The 23,072-nt window shown below is 51.6% G+C and overlaps 1 protein-coding gene across 2 annotated transcripts in view; it reads right to left on the bottom strand.

The window, feature by feature from the left end:
• Positions 1–23,072, bottom strand: part of LOC140430717 (sodium/hydrogen exchanger 5-like) — a 468,359-nt gene that overhangs the window by 176,007 nt on the left and 269,280 nt on the right. For both annotated transcript variants that reach the window (XM_072518384.1, XM_072518385.1), the window contains exons 4-7: positions 22,994–23,072; positions 22,073–22,250; positions 9,900–10,120; positions 6,676–6,878 (exon numbers count right to left, since the gene is read on the bottom strand). In XM_072518384.1, coding sequence (XP_072374485.1) covers positions 6,676–6,878; positions 9,900–10,120; positions 22,073–22,250; positions 22,994–23,072 — 681 coding nt within the window. The remainder of the gene's footprint in view (positions 1–6,675; positions 6,879–9,899; positions 10,121–22,072; positions 22,251–22,993) is intronic.

The raw sequence follows: 23,072 nt of genomic DNA on the forward strand, positions 1-23,072 counted from the left end.
CACCTAGAATTACAATAACTTGTATCGTCCTGGGAAGCTCAATGAGCCCCCAGATGCCCTATCCCACGGTACATGTTGCCAGCGCACAAGTAGACTGACTTCGGGCCCTCCACAATGACCTCTGTCAACTGGGGGTCACCCGTTTTTTTCACTTCATCAAGGCTCGCAACCTGCCTTACTCCATCGAGGACGTCAGGATCGTGACAAAGGGAGTGCCACGTCTGCGCGGGGTGCAAACTGCACTTCTATCGGCCAGACAGAGCACACCTGGTAAAGGCCTCCCGCCCCTTTGAGCGCCTCAGCATCGACTTCAAAGGGCCCCTCCCCTCCACTGACCGTAACGTGCACTTCCTCAACATTGTTGACGAGTACTCAAGATTCCTCTTTGCCATCCTGTGCCCTGACATGACCTCTGCCACCGTCATCTAGGCCCTGCACGGCCTCTTCACCTTGTTTGGGTTCCCCGCCTACATCCATAGTGATCGGGGTTCCTCCTTCATGAGCGACGAGTTGCGTCAGTTCCTGCTCAGCAAGGGCATCGCCTCCAGCAGGACGACCAGCTATAACCCCCGGGGAAATGGACAGGTAGAGAGGGAGAACGCGACGGTCTGAAAGGCCGTCCTCCTGGCCCTACGGTCTAGGAGCCTCCCAATCTCCTGCTGGCAGGAGGTCCTCTCCGATGCGCTCCACCCCATCCGGTCGCTCCACCCCATCCGGTCGCTCCTGTGTACAGCCACCAATGAGACTCCTCACGAGCGTATGTTTGCCTTCCCCAGGAAGTCCACCTCCGGGGTCTCGCTCCCGTCTTGGCTTGCAGTCCCAGGGTCCGTCCTCCTCAGGAAGCATGCTAGGAGCTATAAATCCGACCCCCTCGTCGAGAAAGTCCTGCTCCTCCATGCCAATCCACAATATGCCTGCGTGGCACACCAGGACGGGCGACAGGACACAGTCTCCCTTCAGGATTTGGCACCAGCAGGCTCCCCAGCGACCATCACAACCACCACCCCCGACTCTACACCATCTTTCCCCACCCCTGCCCACCTACCTCACGAACTAGCACCCGCACGCCTACCAGCGACCATTACCACCACTTTTAAGACCACTTGACCCCCACCGGACTCTTTTTTAAACAGGGGGTGAATGTGGTAAACCACTGTGTTTCATTGTGTTGTGTTGTACATGCCTGTGCTTGTCCCGGCTGGCTCCGCCTGTGACTCCTCCCCTCGAGCTCATGTACAAAGGTGGCTAGTCTCCGCCTCCGCCCCAGTTCTGGACCAGAGGCCAGGAGGCTAGCTGTTTAGTGTATTAAAGCCTCAGTTACATTCATCACTCATCGTGTGCTTATTGAAGGCATATCAGACGGACACGACACGACCACACAGGGCACCAGCACACAGGGGACAGACAGACATGAAAGGACACAACACGACACCAACACGGAAGGGACGGACAGACAGGACACGGCACCCCAGGGGACCTCCGATCACAGGTCTGATGAAGACACTGGGGTTGCGTCACAGCTATCTCCTCCACCCCCCACCATCGCAGAGACACTCACCTCGGTTGGCCATATTAGTAGTGAGGCTTCTGGGACACTAACTGGTGCGCTCCACACAGCCGCTCCAGTACAGCAGGTGGAGGTAGGAGCAGCTGAGAGGCCGGACGGTGGGAGAGCGGCCCAGCCCCGGCAAACACCTGGTGCTCGGACGGATCCCGGGTCCCTGGAGTTCCCCCGCGCACCCATAAACCCGATACAGTCGGGGACCCAGGGGCGTGAGAAGGTGACGGCCGGCTTCCAGCACCTGCAGACGCAAGTGCAGGAGTGCATCCACGTCCAGGAGCAGGAAATGGTGCTGGTCATGAGTGCCACACAGGCCAACACCACACGGGTGGCGTCCGCTGTGGAGACAATGGTAGAGACGGTGTCGGGCATGGGTCTGAGCCTGCAGGGCCTGGGGCTATCTGGGCACGGGGCCTCTGCAGCCCGGGACAGGGCTGCCGTCGCACAGGAAGCCATGGGCCAGAGCCAGCTGAACATCGCAGAGGCACTCAACAACCTGGCCAGTCCCAGCAGGCCATGGCCCAGTCCCAGCAGGCCATGGCCCAGTATCTGCAGTCCACAGCTCAGTCCCAGCAGGCCAGGACCCAGCCTCTGCAGGCCATCGCTGACAGCATCAGCGCCATTGGCCGGGTGATGGACGGCGTTGTACAGAGCCAGACACGGATGGCGCACTCCCTGAGTTCCATGGCCGTGAATGTCCAGACCCTGGTCGATGCCAGCGTGGGCCTCCAGGACTGGCAGCCCCAGGTGATGCCGGTGCCCCATGTAGCCACCTAAAATGGCTGATTCCCGATTAATTTGGCCAAACCCTGATCTAAAATGGCGAACTGAAAAGGCTAATGGGAAAAGCAGCCAACAGGACACAAACGGACAGCTGCAGACAGAACAGGATATGCGACTCTGGGGAAGTCGGCCCAGAACCGATACCTGCGACCATTAGCAGCACATCAACCCAGCCATCTGCAGTTTAATCGGCGATCCCCGGGAACAATTGCAACAAATTAGCAACTGAAAGCCGATCCAGACCTCTCGGCGCCAGCAGTGGCCGAGACAAAGAAAGGTGAACGACCACCCCCCGATCAAGGAATCGCCCCATTATTGGAGCATATCGAACCAAGTGATTGGGACCAAGTCCAATCACTTGGAACCAGGGTCAAGGTCCGCCCCGAGAGGCGGGAAGCCCCTGGGGACTATAAGAATAGGGGCCAAGTTCAGCTCGACCCTTCTCTTCCTGCTCGCAACCTTCCCAAGAACCATCGACAAGAAACCGTAAGTTTGACTCCAGCGATCGCTACCCGATAGAGACTCTTAGCCATCAACCTGTATCAGCCTTTGAATCCCGCAGGCCAGACCCAATTCGAAAGACCATTCGTTTCCCTGACCTGGTGGGCCATTCCCAAAGTTAAGTATTGGCCTGTAGTGGTAGGTAGTAGTCTAGAAAGTAGGATTATTGTATAAGTATTTATTGCTGTATATAATAAAAGATCGTTGATTTAACTCTTACTAAGCGGTGTGCTGCCTTATTAATCATAACTTGAGCTTGAACCACGTGGCGGTATCAGAAAGATACCTGGCGACTCGTGAGCAAAGGTGACAGAATTAGAGCTAATAAAACTAAGGCTAATAAGAGCAACACCCAGGTGCTGGATCCGCCGCACCCCCATCCCATGGAGAGCCACGGGGGCCACCGGGCACCCCGGGGGGAGGGAGGTGCTGGGGCCCGTCCTGGGTCTCCCTGCAAGGGGGGCCCAGGAACCCTGTGCCACTTACGCACCCCCCTCCCCCTCCGCCTCTGGTGGGCAGCGGGCAGAACAGGGCGGCACCACACCATCCCAATTGCCCAAGGTGCGGCCTGGCCCATCCAGGCCGGGCCACCCCAGGAAGCGGCCGCCGACGGGGACCCCAGTCACAGGGCAAGCATCACAGGAGTCCACCTCCAGTTCTGCTGCACCGTCTGGGGAACACCTAAACGTAGTCATAGGGCCCGTAAGGGCTGAAAGGTAGACACGGATGAGTGAGTTGGCACAGGTGCAGGGCACAGATTAGTTAGATGGGCTAGGGCACATATACAGGACGTCTGTTATTAAACACATTCCACACCGATGCGAACTGCCTCTGTACTCTGTCCGATACGTGCGGGGCTGGGGCGGGGACTGTGTGCCAGTGTGTGTGAGGGGTGCTGCGATAGAGGTTGGGCTCCGGTGCGTGTGACCTGCGCCACCCCCCCCCCCCCCCCCACGGACCCCCCACACCAGCCCGCTCCCGGCCATACGACAGGGCCACGTGTTGCAGTGTCAGGGCTGCGTGCAGAGTCCACCCAGGTGGAGGATCGTGATGTGGCCATGAGTCTAACATTGTCGAACGATGCATGGCTCGGAGCCCATCGCAGAGCATCCTCCATGCCTTGTAGCAGACCCGCGTACACCACCGACCGTGCCCCCATCCCGTTGTGCCGCAGGAGGATGTGCCATGGAGGGGTGGTGTGCATGCGGGTACTGTGGTTGTAGGGGAGTTGGGGGTGGGGGAGGTGAGGGTGTTGTGGTAGTGGTGGGGGTGGGGTGGGGGAAGTGAGGGTGGTCGTCCGTTGGGGAGGTGCCGAACCCGCTGCCTGTGCCCATACCCATCACAACTGCCGCCCACCGTGGTCGCTGAAACGGGCAGCTACCAGCGCCTCCCGTGCCTCCTGGCCCAGCCGGCGGCGCCGGGCAGCCTCGTGTTCCTGTCCATCTCCCATGTCCCGTGCATCGGCTCCCCCCTCGCCATCCCCCTCATCTGGGGAGGCGTTCCCCTCATCCTCACCGTCCTCTTCCTCCTCCAGCACATCGCCCCTCTGCTGGGCTATGTTGTGCAGGACGCAGCAGACCACGACGATGCGGCCGACCCTCTCCGACAGGTACTGGAGGGCCCCTCCAGAGCGGTCCAAGCATCTGAAGCGCATCTTGAGCAGCCCAAAGCACCTCTCGGCCACACCCCTGGTCGCTGCATGGGCATTATTGTAGTGTTGCTCCGCGTTGGTCTGTGGCCTCCGTATAGGCGTCATCAGCCATGACTGCAACGGTCTAGTGGGGGGAGGGGCGAGACTGGCACACGTCAGGACGGCCGGGCCCCGTGGGCCATGACGGCAGACGGGCTGGGTGGACGATCGCGTGTCCGCTGTTGTGGCGGGCCGTGGACCCCCGTAGCCTTCTGCGCCCCCACTGACCCACCGCCACCCACACCTCCACCCACCCCCACCCCCGGCCCCGGCAGCGGATGTGTGAGGCCACCCCAACCTCCCCCCACTCCCGGCAGTGGATGTGTGGGGCCAACTCCACCCCCACCTCCCCCCCCCCCCACCAGCGGATGTGTGGGGCCACCCCCACCTCCCCCCCGCCCCACCAGCGGATGTGTGGGGCCACCCTACCTTTCCCCCCGCCCCACCAGCGGATATGTGGGGCCACCTCCACCCCCACCTCCCCCCCCCCACCAGCGGATGTGTGGGGCCACCCTACCTTTCCCCCCGCCCCACCAGCGGATGTGTGGGGCCACCTCCACCCCCACCTCCCCCCACTCACAGCAGCGGATGTGTGGGGTCACCCCCACCCCTCCCACCCCCACCCGCGGATGTGTGGGGTTACCCCCCCCCCCCCCCCGGTCCTCCCCCGCACCACCCACAGACACGGCCGTCCCGCTCCCTGTCCCGGGGTCCCCACCCCCAAGGCCTTAGCGTACCACCCACCTCCTCCTGCAGCACGGCTGGCTGACGCTGTTTTATAGCCTGTCGGAACGGCGCCGGCGTGACATCCTGTTGCGCCGGCCGGACTTCGGCCCATTCGACCCGGAGAATCGCTGGCCCACCAAAGAATTGCTGCTCCAGCCGTTTGCGGCGATTCGCCGTGCGGCCGTTTTCACAGGGGTGGGAGAATTGCGTCCCGGCGTCGAGGCGCGATTTGCACGGCGCCGCAGCGATTCTCCCACCCGGCGGGGGGTCGGAGAATCCCGCCCCAGGCTCTTTTTCAGGATGGCAGCCTGTGACTAGTAGTATTCTGCAGGGGTCAGTGTTGGAACCACAACTATTCACGATATACATTAATGATCTGGAAGAAGGAACTGAGGGCACTATTGTTAAGTTTGCAGATGATACAAAGATGTGTAGAGGGACAGTTAGTGTTGAGGAAGGGGGGAGACTGCAGAAGGATTTGGACAGGCTAGGAGAGTGTGCAAAGACGTGACATGTGATACAATGTGGAAAAATGTGATGTTATGCACTTTGTTGGGAAGAATAGAGGCATAGACTATTTTCTAAATGGGCAAAGGCACAAAGGGACTTAGGAGTGCTAGTTCAGGATTCTCTTTAGATTAACATGCAGGTTCAGTTGGCAGTTAGGAAGGCAAATGCAATGTTAGCATTCATTTGATAGGGCTAGAATACAAGATAGGGGATGTATGTAACTCTGGTTAGACCCCATTTGGAATATTGTGAGCAGTTTTGGAGTTTTGGGCCCTGTATCGAAGGAACGGTGTGCTGGCCTTGGAGGGGGTCCAGAGGAGGTTTACAACAATGCTTCTGGGAATTAAGGGCGTGTGTTGTAAGACAGCCACTAAAAACTCCAATAAGAATTAAAAGAGCAACATCTTAATCTGGAGAGTAGTTAGAATGCAGAACTCACTATTGAAAGAAGTAGTTGAAATGACTAGCAAAGATGAACTTAAGGGGAAGCTAAATAAACATGTGTGAGAAAGCAGTAGGGGGATATGTTGATGGCGTGGGAGGGGGCTGAAATGGAACATAAACACTGGCATGTACCTGTTGAGCAGACTGACCTATTATAATGCTATAAATGCCATGTAATACTATGTATGCGCTAAATAAGTAAATATCAATCAAATGAAGGATGAACTGAGACAGCCGTAGCTGCAAACTGGAGGACAGCACTATTCAACATCACATTGGCCAGGTAATACAAAAAAGGACAAAAAGGGTAAGGGTTCTTTTGAGGGCAAACCTAGACCCCAATCAAATAATGCATCCCAATGGAAACATCAAAACGTTGTTGGCAAATTGAAGGCAAATTGTTGGCAAATACTCAGTGCCACTGAGTAATATGAAACGTATAACCAGACACAACTCTCACCTGAATTATCACTGTGAAAAATATAACTGTGATGGTCGTCGCAACAAAGTAGTCCTTTGCCTTGATCGTCTGATCGTTGAGAAGAATCACCAATGCGAATGCTACTGCACCACGCAAGCCACCATATGTCATAACCACCTGATCAATTCTGTCCAGTGGGACCAGACGGAAATGATTTAATATCCAGCTCTGCAGAATTACCCCTAAGAGTGAGAGATCAGTCAAATTAATCATGATTTTCTTTAATTGAGAATATGAACCATATGGATAAAAGTTACAAAATTCTTAGTTTCAAGGGCAGGGAAGACTACTACAACAGTTGAGTTAACATTTAGAAGGTTTACAGTAGAATATGGAAGTTTGAGATTTTACCAATTTGGCCTGGAACATATATTGGTTTAAATGTTGCTGATATAAAGTCAGGTTTAGCTCACAAAATGTTAAATTTCAAAAGACAGCAAGCATCCAGGATACTGATATGGACTGGTAGTTGGGCTTCAAACAAAGCAGCAATTAAAAATTGTGTATTCTTACATACTACATCAGTAGTGAGAAAGTGAAGGCCAGAGAAAATATAAAGCTGAGCAAGGCTCAGTACAACTGAAATATAACATTCCCCACCTTCCCGCCCTCCTGAGGTAAGGGCTAACGCTCTATTAACCTTGTTGGTTGTGTTGGACACCCCGATCATTTTTGCTCCTTCAACGTATTAATTTCTCACTACCAGGAAAAGATTCTGAATGATCTATCATGGATTTGAAGTGGAGGACCACATACTTCCCTACATTGAACTTCAACTATTTCAATTTTGCCTGCTCACTTAATGTTTAGACCTTTTTAAAAAGAATTCCTGCTCACCATGCCTCCTAACCACTTTCATCAAAAAATTGCATTTTATTCATTCTTTCATCTTATGTAATATTAACTATTGATTTACCTCAGCACAGCAGAATACTGCCAACTCTCTTTCTGAATAGGAGATCACACATGATAATGAAAACAACATCCAGTACACAAACGGCAGAGGCATTTTACAATCCTGGGCTATTCCTGTGATTTAACTAGAAAACAGGTCGTAAGGGTGCTCTTCACTTTGTGAGGGATGCAAGATCCACTCACAGGAGTGACCAATAAGACTGAACCCAAACAAAATAGCGATCACAGATGAGTAAATGTATATGAGAATCACTACTGATGGTGTTTGTTCTTAGAACATTTCCGAAATGTTTCATTTAAGTCATATGTCTAAATTGTTCCCTATCTTTCAGTCACAATTATTTTACAGAAAATAAACACTAAAATGTTGCATCACTGAAGGCAATTGTAAATTATAAACTGAATGAGTTTGTGACAAGCACCCCAGATTTTACAGTAAATTATTTGAAAACACATTTTCTGACAAACAGATGAACAATGAAATGGATTGAAAGCCACAATTGGACTAATCACATACTGCGTGCCTACTAGTTCCAAAACCAACCAACAAGCTGTTCTCTGCCTGAAAGTCAAAGGATAATAATTATGACATCTACATTATGTATAAAAACAAACCCTCACAATAGAACTTCAGTCCATATTTACTGGGCGGGATTCTCCCAGCCCTGCACCGGGCCGGAGAATCCCCGTGAATGGGCCACGCCGCCCCGACGCAGTGCGGAGAATCGGTGCCATGGCGCCGGCGTGGTTGGCGCGGCGCCGGTCGTGGGCCGTTCTACACGGCCAGCCCGCCAATTCTCTGGCCCGGATGGGCTGCACAGCCGTAGGAAAAGAGTGGAGTCCCGCCGGCGCCGTTCTAACCTGCTCTGGGCCAGCGGGACCTCGGCGGGTAAGGGTCGGGTGGCGGCCTGTGGGGGGGGTCCGACCCCGGAGGGTGCCTCCGATGTGGCCTGGCCTGCGATCGGGACCCACCGATCGGCGGGCCAGCCTCTGTGGCTGGGGGCCTCTATTCCTACGCCCTGGCCCTTGTAGCCCTGTGCCATGTTGCGTTAGGGCCGGCGCGTTGAAGGAGGCCACTGTGCATGTCCTTGTTGCGCCGGCGCAACTGCGCATGCGCGGATCCCGCGGCGCACAGTTCGCACAGCGCAAACCGCTCCAGCCCCATGCTGGCCTCCTGTAGGGGCCAGAATCAGACATGGGAGCGGCCCGTTCACACCAACGTAAAACGCGACGGCGTTTACGACGGCGTGGACACCGCCACGGGATTGGAGAATCCCGCCCACTGTAATCAAAAGTAGTAATAAAATCACATTTAAGGGACATTAGGGGAAGTCCCAATACTCATCATAATGTTACATCTGTTCGAACATTACCCTATTTAAATATTGCTGGTGGGTATCTGTGTCAATGGGAGGAAAATACAACCTAGCTACCTTAGCTGATGGGGTACAGGGGTGTTGGGACCCCTCCAGAAACATTTTGATTCAGCACACACCCAATGGCCCCTTTTGAAACAAGGGCATATTATAATCACTACAGAAATGTGAATCTTTGGCGGATGCAGATCACTTCCCTGGTCCTGATCACCAAGCTGATCCACACTATTGTTGAGGAAAAGGGATACTGACCTCCCAAGGTGCCTCCAACCTCTGCAAGACTGAGGTTGCAGGGTATCCCAGCCCCACCCCTTCCACCACCCCCACCCACCCGGTATCAATCACCTTGTCAGAGCAGGTTAGCTTTTACAAGGGCGAGAGGGAATTCCAATGAAAGACTTTTTTTCAATGCAAAGTCAAACCAAGACACTTTGTGCCTGTTTGGATGGGTGTAGAAACCCCTCTGCATTATTTGAAGCAGAGTTCTCCTTGTGTCCTGACCTGCTGCTCTCTCTCCAGTAGCAACATCAAAAACAAATGAACTGCCCGCTCATTCAATTATTGTTTGTAAGAGCATGTTGTGTGAAGACCGACTGCCGTATTTAACTACATAGGATTAGGGATTGTACTTCAAGGCTAATCCATTGGATGTAAAGCACTTTGGGATGATAAGGCACTAAATAAATAAAATATTCTCTTTCTATACTTAACTACAAATAAATGGTCACATGTGGAAAAGTTTATGATTTTCCTGAGCTTATGGGACTAAGTTCCTTTTGCCCTGTTGATGTGGACGGCTGACTGTGCAGTCTGTAGTTTACTAATATACTGCACTCTCACACATCCACTCATGGTTTGGAGTGGCTGTCTGAGAGACTTGATGGAAGGAAGAGGAAAGCCAAGAGTACTTACCGATTGCCCTGAAGACAAATGTGAAGAGAAGTGTGAAGAGCACTAAACCTGTGTCCCAGGTCCACTTTGAAGTGTCAACAGCTGAGATTCCCAACAGCATGAAGATGATTGTTTCTGAACTGCTAGCTAAAGTCTTCATTGTATACTTGACAGTCGTACGGGATTTCTGTGAAATGTTAGCTTCCACATACTTTTTGCAACACAGACCACAGAAGGTGACCCTAGATATAGAGACAAAAGTTTACTTAGGCATAGCCATCCGACACTCTGAAGTTATATTTAAGTGTAATATTGATATTTAAGGGGACCACAGTTTTGTACTACCAAACAACTATTTATATTTTACTCTATCATATTGTTTTCTCTGGAGAAATTTTGGATCTCACTTATTTGGAATTAAATTCAGCTCCAAATAGTTCATAGAATCCCTACAGTGCAGAGGGATGTCATTCGGCCCATCGAATCTGCGCAACCCTCTGAAAGAGAACCCTACCTAGACCACCACCCCCCCCCCCCCCCCCCCAACCTGCAATTCCACCTTATCTTTGGACACTAAGGGCCGATTTAGCATGGCCAATCCACCTAACATTCCCATCTTTGAACTGTGGGAGGAAGCTGGATCGTCAAGGGGAAACCCACGCAGACACGGGGAGAATGTGCAAACTCCCCACAGTCACCCAAGGTTGGAATTGAACACGGGTCCCTGGTGTTGTGTGGCAGCAGTACAAGATTTTTTGAAACTAAGTTTCAATAAGAAAGATTGAATAGATAGCTACAACTGAAGGAAGCCATTTGTTTCATCCTCCCATTGCAGCAACAACTGTCTTTTGAAGCATATAAAGAGTATTGGCTGCAATCCCCTATTCTGAACACCACCCCAATTTCAATCACTCTTTCTATGAACAAATACTTCCTGACATTAATTCTGTACATTTTAAATGAGATCTCATGATCCTCGGATGTTGTTTCATTTGGAAAAAGTACTCGGGATTAAAGTTTCTATTTCATTAATATCTAAAATACTCTACAAAAGGCCATCTCTTTTGCCTCCTTTCTGGTGTGACGAGACCATGGACTTCTAACTTTTCCTCATAACTCAGTCCTCTGACGCAAGAATTCTCTCTCTTAGTACTCATCCGCAACACTCCTGAGGTTAGCAGTTTCCCATATACCTTGATGACCTGAACTGAATGACATCCTCAAGATAGCGCCTTAAGAGAACACCCGTGCCGTCTCATGATAAACTCTATTAATCTGGCAATAAAGTTTAACATTTGGCTTGTTTGGTACTGTGACAGAGTATGGTCAGTGTGGAGTCTATTAACACTCCAAGATCATTTTCAGCCTCCTTCTAAGCTAGCTCAACAGTTTGTCCCCCAATTATTTTTCCAGTGTATTATCCTGTTACATAGGAATGTCGGAACAGCAGTAGGATATTCATCTGTCTGCAAGTCAAATAGATCATGACTTATTTGAACCTCAATATCATTTACCCGCTGTAGCGCAACAACTACTCACTCAAGTCGAGAAGTGATGAAGTCAATCGAGGCTTTATTAAGCAAGACTTGTTCCCCAGCAGCTCAGTTACAGAATGCGGCTGCTGGGAGAACCCGGGCGGAGCCAGCAGGCGGCAGATCCAACCAGGACCCGGTGCCTGTCTGTCAATAGCCTCTCGGCTTCACAAGTACCGTACTACCCCTAATACATACCACCAAATTCACCCCTTGTTTTTTTTTTTAAATATATTTTATTGAAATTTTTTTCCCTGAGCAACATTTTTCCCGCTTACAAAACAAGCGAAACGATAACAGTAACAAAACAGAAATTTTTAAACTTTTTAACAATAATAATAGTAGTAATAATATACAAGTAACAAAACCTCGTACTCTATTGACCTATACTCAACTGCCTCCGCCCCCCCCCCCCCCCCCCCCCGGGTTGCTGCTGCTGGTCATCCGTCTTCCCTCTAACGTTCCCCTAGGTAGTCGAGAAATGGCTGCCACCGCCTGGTGAACCCTTGAGCCGATCCTCTCAGGGCAAACTTTATCTGCTCCAGTTTAATAAACCCCGCCATATCGTTTACCCAGGCCTCCAGTCCGGGGGGTTTTGCCTCCTTCCACATGAGTAGGATCCTGCGCCGGGCTACGAGGGACGCAAAGGCCATGACATCGGCCTCTTTCGCCTCCTGCACTCCCAGCTCTTCCGCAACTCCAAATAGAGCTAACCCCCAGCCTGGTTTGACCCGGACCTTCACCACCTGCAAAATCACTCCCGTCACTCCCTTCCAATACCCTTCCAGTGCCGGGCACGCCCAAAACATATGTGCATGGTTTGCCGGGCTCCCGCCACACCTCCCACATTTGTCCTCCACTCCAAAGAACCTGCTCAACCTTGCCCCCGTTATGTGTGCTCTATGTAGCACCTTAAATTGAATCAGGCTAAGCCTGGCGCATGAGGAACAGGAATTTACCCTGCTTAGGGCATCAGCCCACATACCCTCCTCTATCTCCTCCCCTAATTCTTCTTCACACTTTCTTTTTAGTTCGCCCAGCGACTCCTCCCCCTCTTCCCTCATCTCTCTATAAATCTCTGACACCTTGCCCTCTCCGACCCACACCCCTGAAAGCACCCTGTCCTGTATCCCCTGTGTCGGGAGCCGCGGAAATTCCCTCACCTTTTGTCTAGTAAACGCCCTCACCTGCATATATCTCAAGAAATTCCCCCGGGGTAACTTATACTTTTCCTCCAGTGCTCCCAAGCTCGCAAAAGTCCCATCTATGAATAAATCTCCCACCTTCCTAATTCCCAACTGGTACCAGCTCTGAAATCCTCCATCCATTCTTCCTGGGGCGAACCTATGGTTGTTCCTGATAGGGGACCCCATCAGGGCTCCCCGCACCCGTCTCTGTCGCCTCCACTGTCCCCATATGTTCAGTGTTGCCGCCACCACCGGGTTCGTGGTGTACTTTTTCGGTGAGAACGGTAGCGGCGCCGTCACCAGCGCCTCTAGACTCGTCCCTTTACAGGACCTTCTCTCCAGCCTTTTCCACGCCGCTCCCTCACCCTCCATCATCCATCTACGTATCATTGCCACATTGGCGGCCCAATAATAATCTCCCAAGTTCGGTAGTGCCAGTCCTCCTCTGTCCCTACTGCGCTGCAGGAACCCCCTCCTTACTCTCAGAACTTTCCCTGCCCACACAAAGCTCGTAATGCTCCTATCTATTTTATTAAAAAAGGTCCTGGTGATTAAAATAGGGAGACATTGAAATACAAATAAGAACCTCGGGAGGACCATCATCTTAATTGCCTGCACCCTGCCCGCCAGCGATAAAGGCTGCATGTCCCACCTCTTGAAGTCCTCCTCCATTTGTTCTACCAGCCGTGTCAGATTAAGTCTGTGCAAGGTTCCCCAGCTCCTAGCGATCTGAATCCCCATGTATCGGAAGTTTCTTTCCACTTTCCTTAGCGGTAAGCCTTCTATCTCTCTACTCTGGTCCCTTGGATGTATCACATATAATTCACTCTTCCCCATGTTTAACCTATACCCCGAAAATTCCCCGAACCTCCTCAAGATTCGCATAACCTCTATCATCCCCCCCGCTGGGTCCGACACGTATACCAATAGGTCATCCGCGTATAACGAGACTCGGTGTTCTTCTCCCCAAATTCACCCCTTGTTAAAAAAGAACCCGGCGGGGTGGTGGGTCGCATGGTGGTAAGGGTTTACAAGGCTGGTCCTGGAACTAATTTCATACAGTGGTTATGCATTTAGCCCAACAGTTAACTATGTACAGGTTTTGTCAGAATTATTTACAGATTTTTGTCACGCGGATTCCACGAATCGAGCGGGTGCCCTGGTCGTCCTTGTCGATCGCCTCAGCCCCGGTGGTGGTGCAGGTGCTGGCTCGGGCACTGTCGTCTCTGGGAGCGTTGCGCTGTTCGTCCTTGTTTCTTTACTCCTGGGCGGGCACGGGAGGAGGACCGATCCACCCGGGAAGCGAGCGGTCGTGGGGTGTGCCGGTGGGAGGGAGGGGGTGATTGGTGTTGGGGGGGGGTTTCCGGCGGGCGCCAGGTCCCGCAGGGAGACCGTGTCCTGTCGGCTGTCGGGGTACGCCACGTAGGCGTACTGAGGGTTTGCGTGCTGAAGGTGAACCCTCTCGACCAACGGGTCCGATTTGTGCGCCCGCACATGCTTTCAGAGCAAGATGGGTCCTGGGGCTGCCAGCCAGGTCGGCAGCGACGTTCCGGAGGAGGACTTCCTAGGGAAGACAAGGAGGCGCTCGTGAGGCGTTTGATTAGTGGTGGTACATAGCAGCGACCGGATGGAGTGGAGGGCATCCGGGAGGACTTCCTGCCAACGGGAAACTGGGAGATTTCTGGACCGTAGGGCCAGTAGGACGGTCTTCCAGACCGTACCGTTCTCACTCTCTACCTGACTGTTCCCCCGGGGGTTGTAACTGGTCGTCCTGCTCGAGGCAATGCCCTTGCTGAGCAGGAACTGACGCAGTTCGTCGCTCATGAAGGAGGACCCCCTGTCGCTATGGATGTACGCGGGGAAACCGAACAGTGTAAAGATGGTGCCGAGGGCTTTAATGACTGTGGCCGCTGTCATGTCGGGGCAGGGGATGGCGAAGGGGAAACGGGAGTACTCGTCCACCACGTTTAGGAAGTATGCGTTGCGGTCGGTGGAGGGGAGGGGGCCTTTGAAATCCAAACTGAGGCGTTCAAAGGGACGGGAAGCCTTTGTCAGGTGCGCTCTATCTGGCCTGAAAAAGTGCGGTTTGCACTCTGCGCAGATTTGGCAGTTCCTGGTGGCTGTACGGACCTCCTCGACAGAGTAGGGGAGGTTGTGGGACTTCACAAAATGGTAGAATCGAGTGACCCCCGGGTGGCAGAGGTCCTCGTGGAGGGCTTGGAGGCGGTCTACTTGTGCGTTGGCACATGTGCCACGGGATAGGGCATCGGACAGCTCGTTCAGCTTTCCGGGACGATACAAGATCTCATAGTTATAGGTGGAGAGCTCAATCCTCCACCTCAAGATCTTGTCATTCTTGATTTTGCCCCGCTGTGCATTATCGAACATAAAGGCTACCGACCGTTGGTCAGTGAGGAGAGTGAATCTCCTGCCGGCCGGGTAATGCCTCCAATGTCGCACAGCTTCCACAATGGCTTGGGCTTCCTTTTCCACAGAGGAGTGGCGGATTTCTGAGGCATGGAGGGTCCGGGAGAAAAAGGCCACGGGTCTTCCCGCTTGGTTGAGAGTGGCCGCCAGAGCTACATCGGATGCGTCGCTCTCGACTTGGAAGGGGAGGGACTCGTCGATTGCGTGCATCGTGGCCTTTGTGATATCCGCTTTGATGTGGCTGAAGGCCTGGCGGGCCTCTGTCGACAGGGGGAAGGTAGTGGACTGTATTAAAGGGCGGGCTTTTTCTGCGTACTGGGGAACCCACTGGGCGTAGTACGAGAAGAAGCCCAGGCAGCGTTTCAGGGCTTTGGAGCAGTGGGGGAGGGGAAATTCCATAAGGGAGCGCATGCGTTCGGGGCCTATCACTCCATTACGCACTACGTATCCCAGGATGGCCAGACGGTTGGTGCTAAAAACGCATTTTTCCTCATTATAGGTGAGGTTCAGGGCGTTCGCGGTCTGGAGGAATTTGCGGAGGTTGGCGTCGTGGTCCTGCTGGTCATGGCCGCAGATGGTTACATTGTCGAGGTATGGGAACGTAGCCCGCAAACTGTGCTGGTCAACCATTCGATCCATCTCCCGTTGGAAGACCGAGACTCCGTTTGTGACGCCAAATGGGATCCTTAAAAAATGGTAGAGCCGGCCGTCTGCCGCGAAGGCCGTGTGCTTGCGGTCACTCGGGCGGATGGGGAGCTGGTGGTATGCGGACTTGAGGTCCATGGTGATAAAGACTTTGTACTGTGCAATCCGATTGACTATGTCGGATATGCGGGGGAGAAGGTACGCATCGAGCTGCGTATACCTATTGATGGTCTGACTATAGTCTACGACCATCCTCTGCTTCTCCCCGGTCTTCACAACTACCACCTGGGCTCTCCAGGGACTATTGCTGGCCTGGATTATGCCTTCCTTCAGCAGCCGCTGGACATCAGACCAGATAAACGTCCGATCCTGGGCGCTGTATCGTCTGCTCCTAGTGGCGACGGGTTTGCAATCCGGGGTTCCTTGCAAACAAGGAAGGCGGTTCAACCTTGAGGGTCGCGAGGCTGCAGATAGTGAGTGGAGGTATTGGGCCGCCGAATTGGAATGTTAGGCTCTGGAGGTTACATTGAAAATCTAACCCTAAGAGAGTGGGAGCGCAGAGTGGGGCAAGGATATAAAGCCTATCATTCTTAAAATCCCTCCCTTGCACCGTTAGGTTCGCGATGCAGAACCCTTTGATCTCTACGGAATGGGATCCCGCTGCCAGGAAAATCTTTTGGGTGCTCGGACGAATGGAAAGAAAACATTGTCTTACCGTATCTGGGTGGATAAAAATTTCCGTGCTCCCAGAGTCGATCAGGCATGGCGTCTCGTACCCGTTGACCAGCACCGTTGTTGTTGCCGTTTGGAGTGTCCGGGGCCGCGATTGGTCCAGGGTCACCGAAGCCAGTCGTGGTTGTTGCATCGCGGCGTTTTCTTCAGACTCCGTGGAGCCGTCTATGCTGGGGTCCTTGGCTATCAGCCAAGATGGCGGCGTCCATGGATCGCACGCGGTCGGGGGCAGACAAAATGGCCGCCCCCATGGATCGCATGTGGCCGGGGGGGTCACAAGATGGTGGCGCCCATCCTCCCTGCGTGGTGTCCGGGGCCCAAAATGGCGGCGCCCGTGGGCCGCACATGGATCGTTGGGGGGGTTTAGTCTGCTGTCCCCATTCTCCCCCGGAGATAGCGTTGACCCCCCGGGACTGTCACACCGCTGAGTAATGCCCATTTTTGCCGCAGCTCTTACAAATAGCTGAGCGGGCTGGGCAGCGCTGCCGGGGGTGTTTCGCCTGCCCGCAAAAATAGCAGCGGGGCCCACCGGGATGGTCTGGTGCTCTAGCCGCGCAGTCTTGCGCGGGGGTGGGGGGTGCCGGGGAGTCGGTCGTAACAGGGGTCCATGGAGCCCAAGGGGCTGCCGCGCGGTCGGGGCCGTAGGAGCGGACATTTTGAGAGGCCACGTCGAGGGAGGCCGCAAGGGCCCGTGCCTCTGTGAGTCCTAACGAGTCTCTCTCTAACAGTCTCTGGCGAATTTGAGAAGAAGTCATACCTGCCACAATAGCATCCCTGATTAGGAGCTCCGTGTGCTCGTTTGCGCTCACCGACAGGCAGTTGCAGTTCCTTCCCAATATCAACAGTGCGCTGTAGAACCCGTCTAGCGATTCTCCGGGGATTTGCCGTCTCGTCGCGAGTTGGTGGCGTGCGTAGACCTGGTTTATGGGCCGAATGTAGACTCCTTTCAGCATGGTGAGCGCCATCGGGAAATCCTCCGCGTCTTCGATGAGCGTGTAGATCTCCGGGCTCATCCTGGAATGCAGGACCTGCATTTTCTGATCTTCCGTGGTCCAGCCGGGGGCCGTTCGAAGGTAACCTTCAAAGCATGCTAGCCAGTGTTTAAACACGGCCGCCGAGTTTGCTGCATGGGGGCTGATTCGAAGACACTCCGGGGCGATCCGAAGCTCCATAGTCTTTTTAAGTCTGCTTAATAAATTGTAGCGCAACAATTACTCACTCAAGTCGAGAAGTGATGAAGTCAATCGAGGCTTTATTAAGCAAGACTTGTTCCCCAGCAACTCAGTTACAGAATGCGGCTGCTGGGAGAACCCGGGCTGTTATACTCCGCCTTTCTGGGCGGAGCCAGCAGGTGGCAGATCCAACCAGGACACGGTCCCTGTCTGCCAATAGCCTCTCGGCTTCACAGGTACTGTACTACCCCTAATACATACCACCACACCCGCCTTGGCTCCATATTCCTTGATATCTGGCAAAAAGTCTACCTATCTCAGTCTTGAAAGTTCCAATTATCCCAGCACCTGCAATCTTTTGGGCAGTTAATTCTAGCTTCATGACACCCGGCACGAGGAAAAGTGGCTCTTGCTTTTCCTCTGGAATGGCCGAACTTCAATTGTAAGATTATGACCCTTCTTGATTCCCTCACCAGAGGAAATAGTTTCTCTCTATCTTATTGAACATTTTAAATGTTTTAACCCCTCACTCTGACCGTCCTTCAATATTCCATCATCCACGGAATGCAAGCCAAATTCACCTACCCTTTCTTCATAATTTAACCCTTTTTAAAAAATTAATTTTACGGGATGTGGGTGTCGCTGGTTAGACCAGCATTTATTGCCCATCCCTAGTTGCCCTTCAGAAGGTAGTGTTGAGCTGCCTTCTAGACTTATGCCTTGTGGATGATGGACAGGCTTTGGGGCGTCAGGAGATGAGTTACTTGCCGTAGGATTCCTAGCCTTTGACCTGCCCTGGTAGCCACAGTATTAATATGCTAGTTCTATTTCTGATCAATGGTAACCCCCAGGGTGTTGATTGTGGGGGATTCAGAGATGGTAATGCCATTGACTGTCAAGGGGTGATGGTTCGATCCTCTCTTGTAGGAGATGGTCATTGCCTGGCACTTGTGTGGCGCAAATGTAACTTGCCACTTGTCAGCCCAAGCTTGGATATTGTCCAGGTCTTGCTGTATTTGGACATGGACTGCTTCATTATCTGAGGAGTAATGAATGGTGCTGAACATTGGGCAGTCATCCGCAAACATCCCCATCTCTGACCATATGATCGAAGGGAGGTCATTGATGAAGCAGCTGAAGATGGTTGGACCTAGGACACTACCCTGAGGAAATCCTGCAGTGATGTCCTGGAGCTGAGATGATTGACATCCAGCCCCACAACCATTTTCCATTGTGCCAGATATGACTCCAACCAGCGAGAGTTCCCCCCCCCCCTAAATTCCCATTGACTCCAGTTTGGCTAGGGCGCCTTGATGCCATACTCAGTCAAATGCTGCCTTGATGTCAAAGGCAGTCACTCTCACCTCACCTCTGGCATTCAGCTCTTTTGCCCATGTTTGAACCAAGGCTGTAATGAGGTCAGGAGCTGAGTGACCCTGGGGGAACCCATACTGAGCATCTGTGAATTGCTGAGTAAGTGCCGCTTGATAGCACTGTTGATGACTCCTTCCATGACTTTACTGATGATGGAGAGTAGACTAATGGGGCGGTAATTGACTGGGTTGGATTTGTCCTGTTTCTTGTGTGCAGGACACACCTGTGCAATGTTCCACATTGCTGGGTGGATGCAGTGTTGTAGCTGTACTGGAACAGCTTGGCTAGGGGTGCAGCAAGTTCTAGAGCACAAGTCTTCAGTACTATTGCCGGAATATTGTCAGGACCCATAGCCTGTGCAATATCCATTGCCTTCAGCCGTTTCTTGATATCAGGTGGAGTGATTAGCTTCAGCCCTCTTTTCATTCTGCTGAATCTGCTTCCCCTCCTGGAAGGTCAATATATCCTTTCTGAGGCAGTGACCAAAACTGAGCACAGTGCGTGCGACTTAATGGCCTCATTGGTCCGAGGTGGTGATGCAACAAGCCTGTTAAATCTCACCAGAGGTCTCTTGCGAGATTTGCGACGCTCAGAACGCTTTGCAAGATCTAACGAGATCTGGATCTCGCTGAGTGAGATCCTGATTAACATATTTAAGTAAGCCATTAGGCTCATTTAAATATGTTTACGCCGGATACTTCTGTGACCCGGGAACTAATGGCCTCGCCTGGGAAACCTTGCCAAGGCGCCCTTGAGCACAGGTCCACACACAAACGTGGGCCAGGCGTAACGGCACTGCGGGGTCTCCCAGGCCATTGGGTGGTTGGGCTCTGGGTAGGGTAGTATCCTGCTACTCCCACTGGCACCAGGGCACCTTGACACTGCCATCCTGGCACCTTAGCACAGTCACCCGGCACCCTTACAGTGTAACCTGGCACTGCCAGAATGCGTGAGTGATACTGCCAGGCTGGCAGGGGCATTGCCAGGATGCCAGCACCAGGGATCGGGCCCTAGGGTGCCCTGCCCTTAAGAGGTGGGGTGAGGGCGGCTCGAGAACCTCCTAAGCAGTAAATTGGGGTCGTGGGGAGGGGGGGCGGGGGGGGGAGATCCAGAGGCTACAGTGGAGGAGCAGAGGGGTGTCAAAAGAGTGGGACAGGATTTTCTTTTAAAATTCCAATTAAGGGGCAATTTAGCATGGCCAATCCACCTACCCTGCACGTCTTTGGGTTGTGGAAGTGAGATCCACGCAGATACAGGGAGAATGTGCAAACTCCACACGGACAGTGACCCAGGGGCGGGATTGAATCTGGATCCTTGGCCCTGTGAGGCAGCAGTGCTAACCCCTGTGCCACCGTGCCGCCCTTTCAATACGGGAAATGAGGTAAGTGTGGCTTTGGTGGGGCATTCCCGACCGAGGTCCCAAAAAACAGCAGAGTCCCGATAGATTGGGCGTTAAATCATGCCTGTATTCCAGACAAGAAGTAAGGTTCTAAACAACTGAGGCATAACTCTCTCCCCTTTATTTCCAAGCCCTTGAGATGATGGTCAAAATTTCAATCTTTTTGCACCTGTCTATCAACTTTGACTGATTTGTGCCCATGAATCCCCAAATCCCTTTGCTCCTTCATTGTTTCCAGCTTCTCATCGTTTAGAAATCATTCTTTTGGGTCCAGAGACCTCATATTCAATTGAGTATTAAAAAAAACTGCAAATAGATTAAAAAGGAAATGCAGATTGTGACTACCAAACAGATTGCTATGTTGACAATGGATTATGAAGACCTCGTTCATATGAAAATAAAAATGAGTGCATTTTCAGCCTGTTTTTATTTATAACCTACACTAGTGATTGTTAGTGATGACAAGTTGCACCATTAAGCTATGGTAGGCACTACTTCCCTTGATTACATCATTGTCAAATCAGAATTAAGAATGGTAAGAACACCGAGTAACTCTTCTGCCCCTCTTCAAGTTGGCTCAATAGGACATTTTACATCCACTTTAATAGATAGGTGTGACCTGAGTTTAAGTTCTCATGTGACAGACAGCACTTTTGACAGTGCAGCACTCATTCAGAATTGTACTGAGATGTCGGTCTGCCTTGAGCCTTGAACTCATAGCCCTCTAACTCAGAATCAAAGTCACAATGCAACTGAGAAAAGTGTTGGAAAAAAAAAGAGACTGTCTCTAAGGGTCCTTGATATCCATCAAGAACGTTTCTTACTAGCTGCATGAATGTAATACTGTGCCAACTGGTTTTGTCTCCCTGTTTCCCCCGCTTCCCCAACCCAGTCTGTCTAAAATAAAGGAATTTGTCAGTTGATCTATCTCATACTTGTCTAGACCACTGCTGCTTACTTCACATAAGAAATAGGAGCAGCAGTAGGCAGTTCAGTAGCTGTAGGAGCACCCGGAGGAAACCCACACAGGCACGGGGAGAACTTGCAAACTCCAGACAGTCAGCCAAGGCCAGAGCAGGAATCGAACCCGTGTCCCTGGCGCTGTGAGGCAGCAGTGTGAACCACTACGCCACACAATTGCTGTTTTATTCTTTCTCCTTCACTTTTTTTGTTTTTATTTTACCTCCTTTTCCATGCCGGGTTCTCTTGTTACTCTTCTCCTTTTGCTTCTCTTTTCTTTCCTTACTCTTTAATTTACCTCTCTCAGTTGTTTGTCTGTTCCACAACTTTGTGTCTCAGTTTCCTCTGAGTTTGTTCCTTTCCCTTTATCCCCACAGCATCAAGCCTGAATGTCTTTCGAAGGCAAGCATTTAAAACACAATTCTCAAAAATGGGAGAAAAACTGTTACTGGAAATCACAGGAGCTGCAGTCCAGTCCAGGTTAAAGTGCAACCGAGAGAGATCTCCAATTGGGGGATTGGTAAAAGAGGCAGGAACAGTGAATTTCACCCTGTCTTTTAGCTCCAGCCAATTTCTATGGCAGGGCCAAGGGCAAGTTCATCTATTTTTCTCTTCCCTCACCCCACTGAGGAGTTCCAGGCCTCCTACCCTTAAGACTAATAAGGTGGTCTCCCATAAACTCTGCAAACACTGACAGGGGCTGTGTGTTGAACAACATGATTCTGGCATGATTAAATGTGAAGAAATTGAAGCAAGATCGACTTACGCCAAGATGGAGGAGAGAGAGACCATTTCAGCGGTGAGATGGGCTAGGTAGACAATCAGGAAGACGAAGAGTGGCTCAATGATGCGAACCCGCTTGGTGAAACGGCTGATGAGAGCCAGCACAAAGGCAAACACAATTCCTACAGCAGTTCCACCCAAGCTCACCACAAAGATTGAACCTAGAGAAACAAACAGGAACTGAAACGCTTGTCTTGTCTTTTTAGTTTTCTAGTTTGTACTTTCAGTAACATTCAACTGCTTCTTTCCTGAGCTGAATATTTTTTGGGCAGTAATTAATTTCATGTTAACATGGCAAAACATTTTTTCCCAGGTGTACTATGATTAATGATAAACACTGCTACAATGGTTGTCTCTTTTTCTTGGATGATATCCAACATCTCCATGGTGACGTGCACAAAAGGATTTTATTTTGATGCTCAGTCCATGGTGTCACATCCTGAATTCATTCATCGGTACACTAACAATGTGTGAAACTCAGGCAATTGTCTTTTAATAGTTGGGAAAGTGGTTATCACTATAAACAGTCTTGATTATTGTATCAGGTGGATTTTGTATTTGGTCATCCGATTTTGAATGGTGAAAGTGACTGGCCAATATGCATAATGAGCATTACATCTAGATTCCACTCTAACACTCATCAAGTGGTAGGAATTGCTGTCCTCTCTCTGTTTCTCAGAAGGCCCTTCGCTCAGTCATTGATTCTGTCAAAGACCTCAATCCCAGATCAGATACCTCCTGTGGCAGATAGTCAACCTGCCCCCAGATCTAAGAACCGGCTGTTTTGAAATATACAAGAATCGGCCATTAATGTTTCCCCCTTTGATCTCCTGCCACCTGTTCCTCACTGAAATTGTTGACTATTTCATTCATACTGTGCATAAAATTAACTGAATTTTCTCACCTACACCCTTGATGTAATCCAAAGCCTGTATATTTTCTGAACCAATTCCCGCAAATGAATTAAACACTTTATAAAGCAC

The sequence above is a fragment of the Scyliorhinus torazame genome, chromosome 10 (assembly GCF_047496885.1).
Source record: "Scyliorhinus torazame isolate Kashiwa2021f chromosome 10, sScyTor2.1, whole genome shotgun sequence".
NCBI classification, from domain to species: Eukaryota; Metazoa; Chordata; class Chondrichthyes; order Carcharhiniformes; family Scyliorhinidae; genus Scyliorhinus; species Scyliorhinus torazame.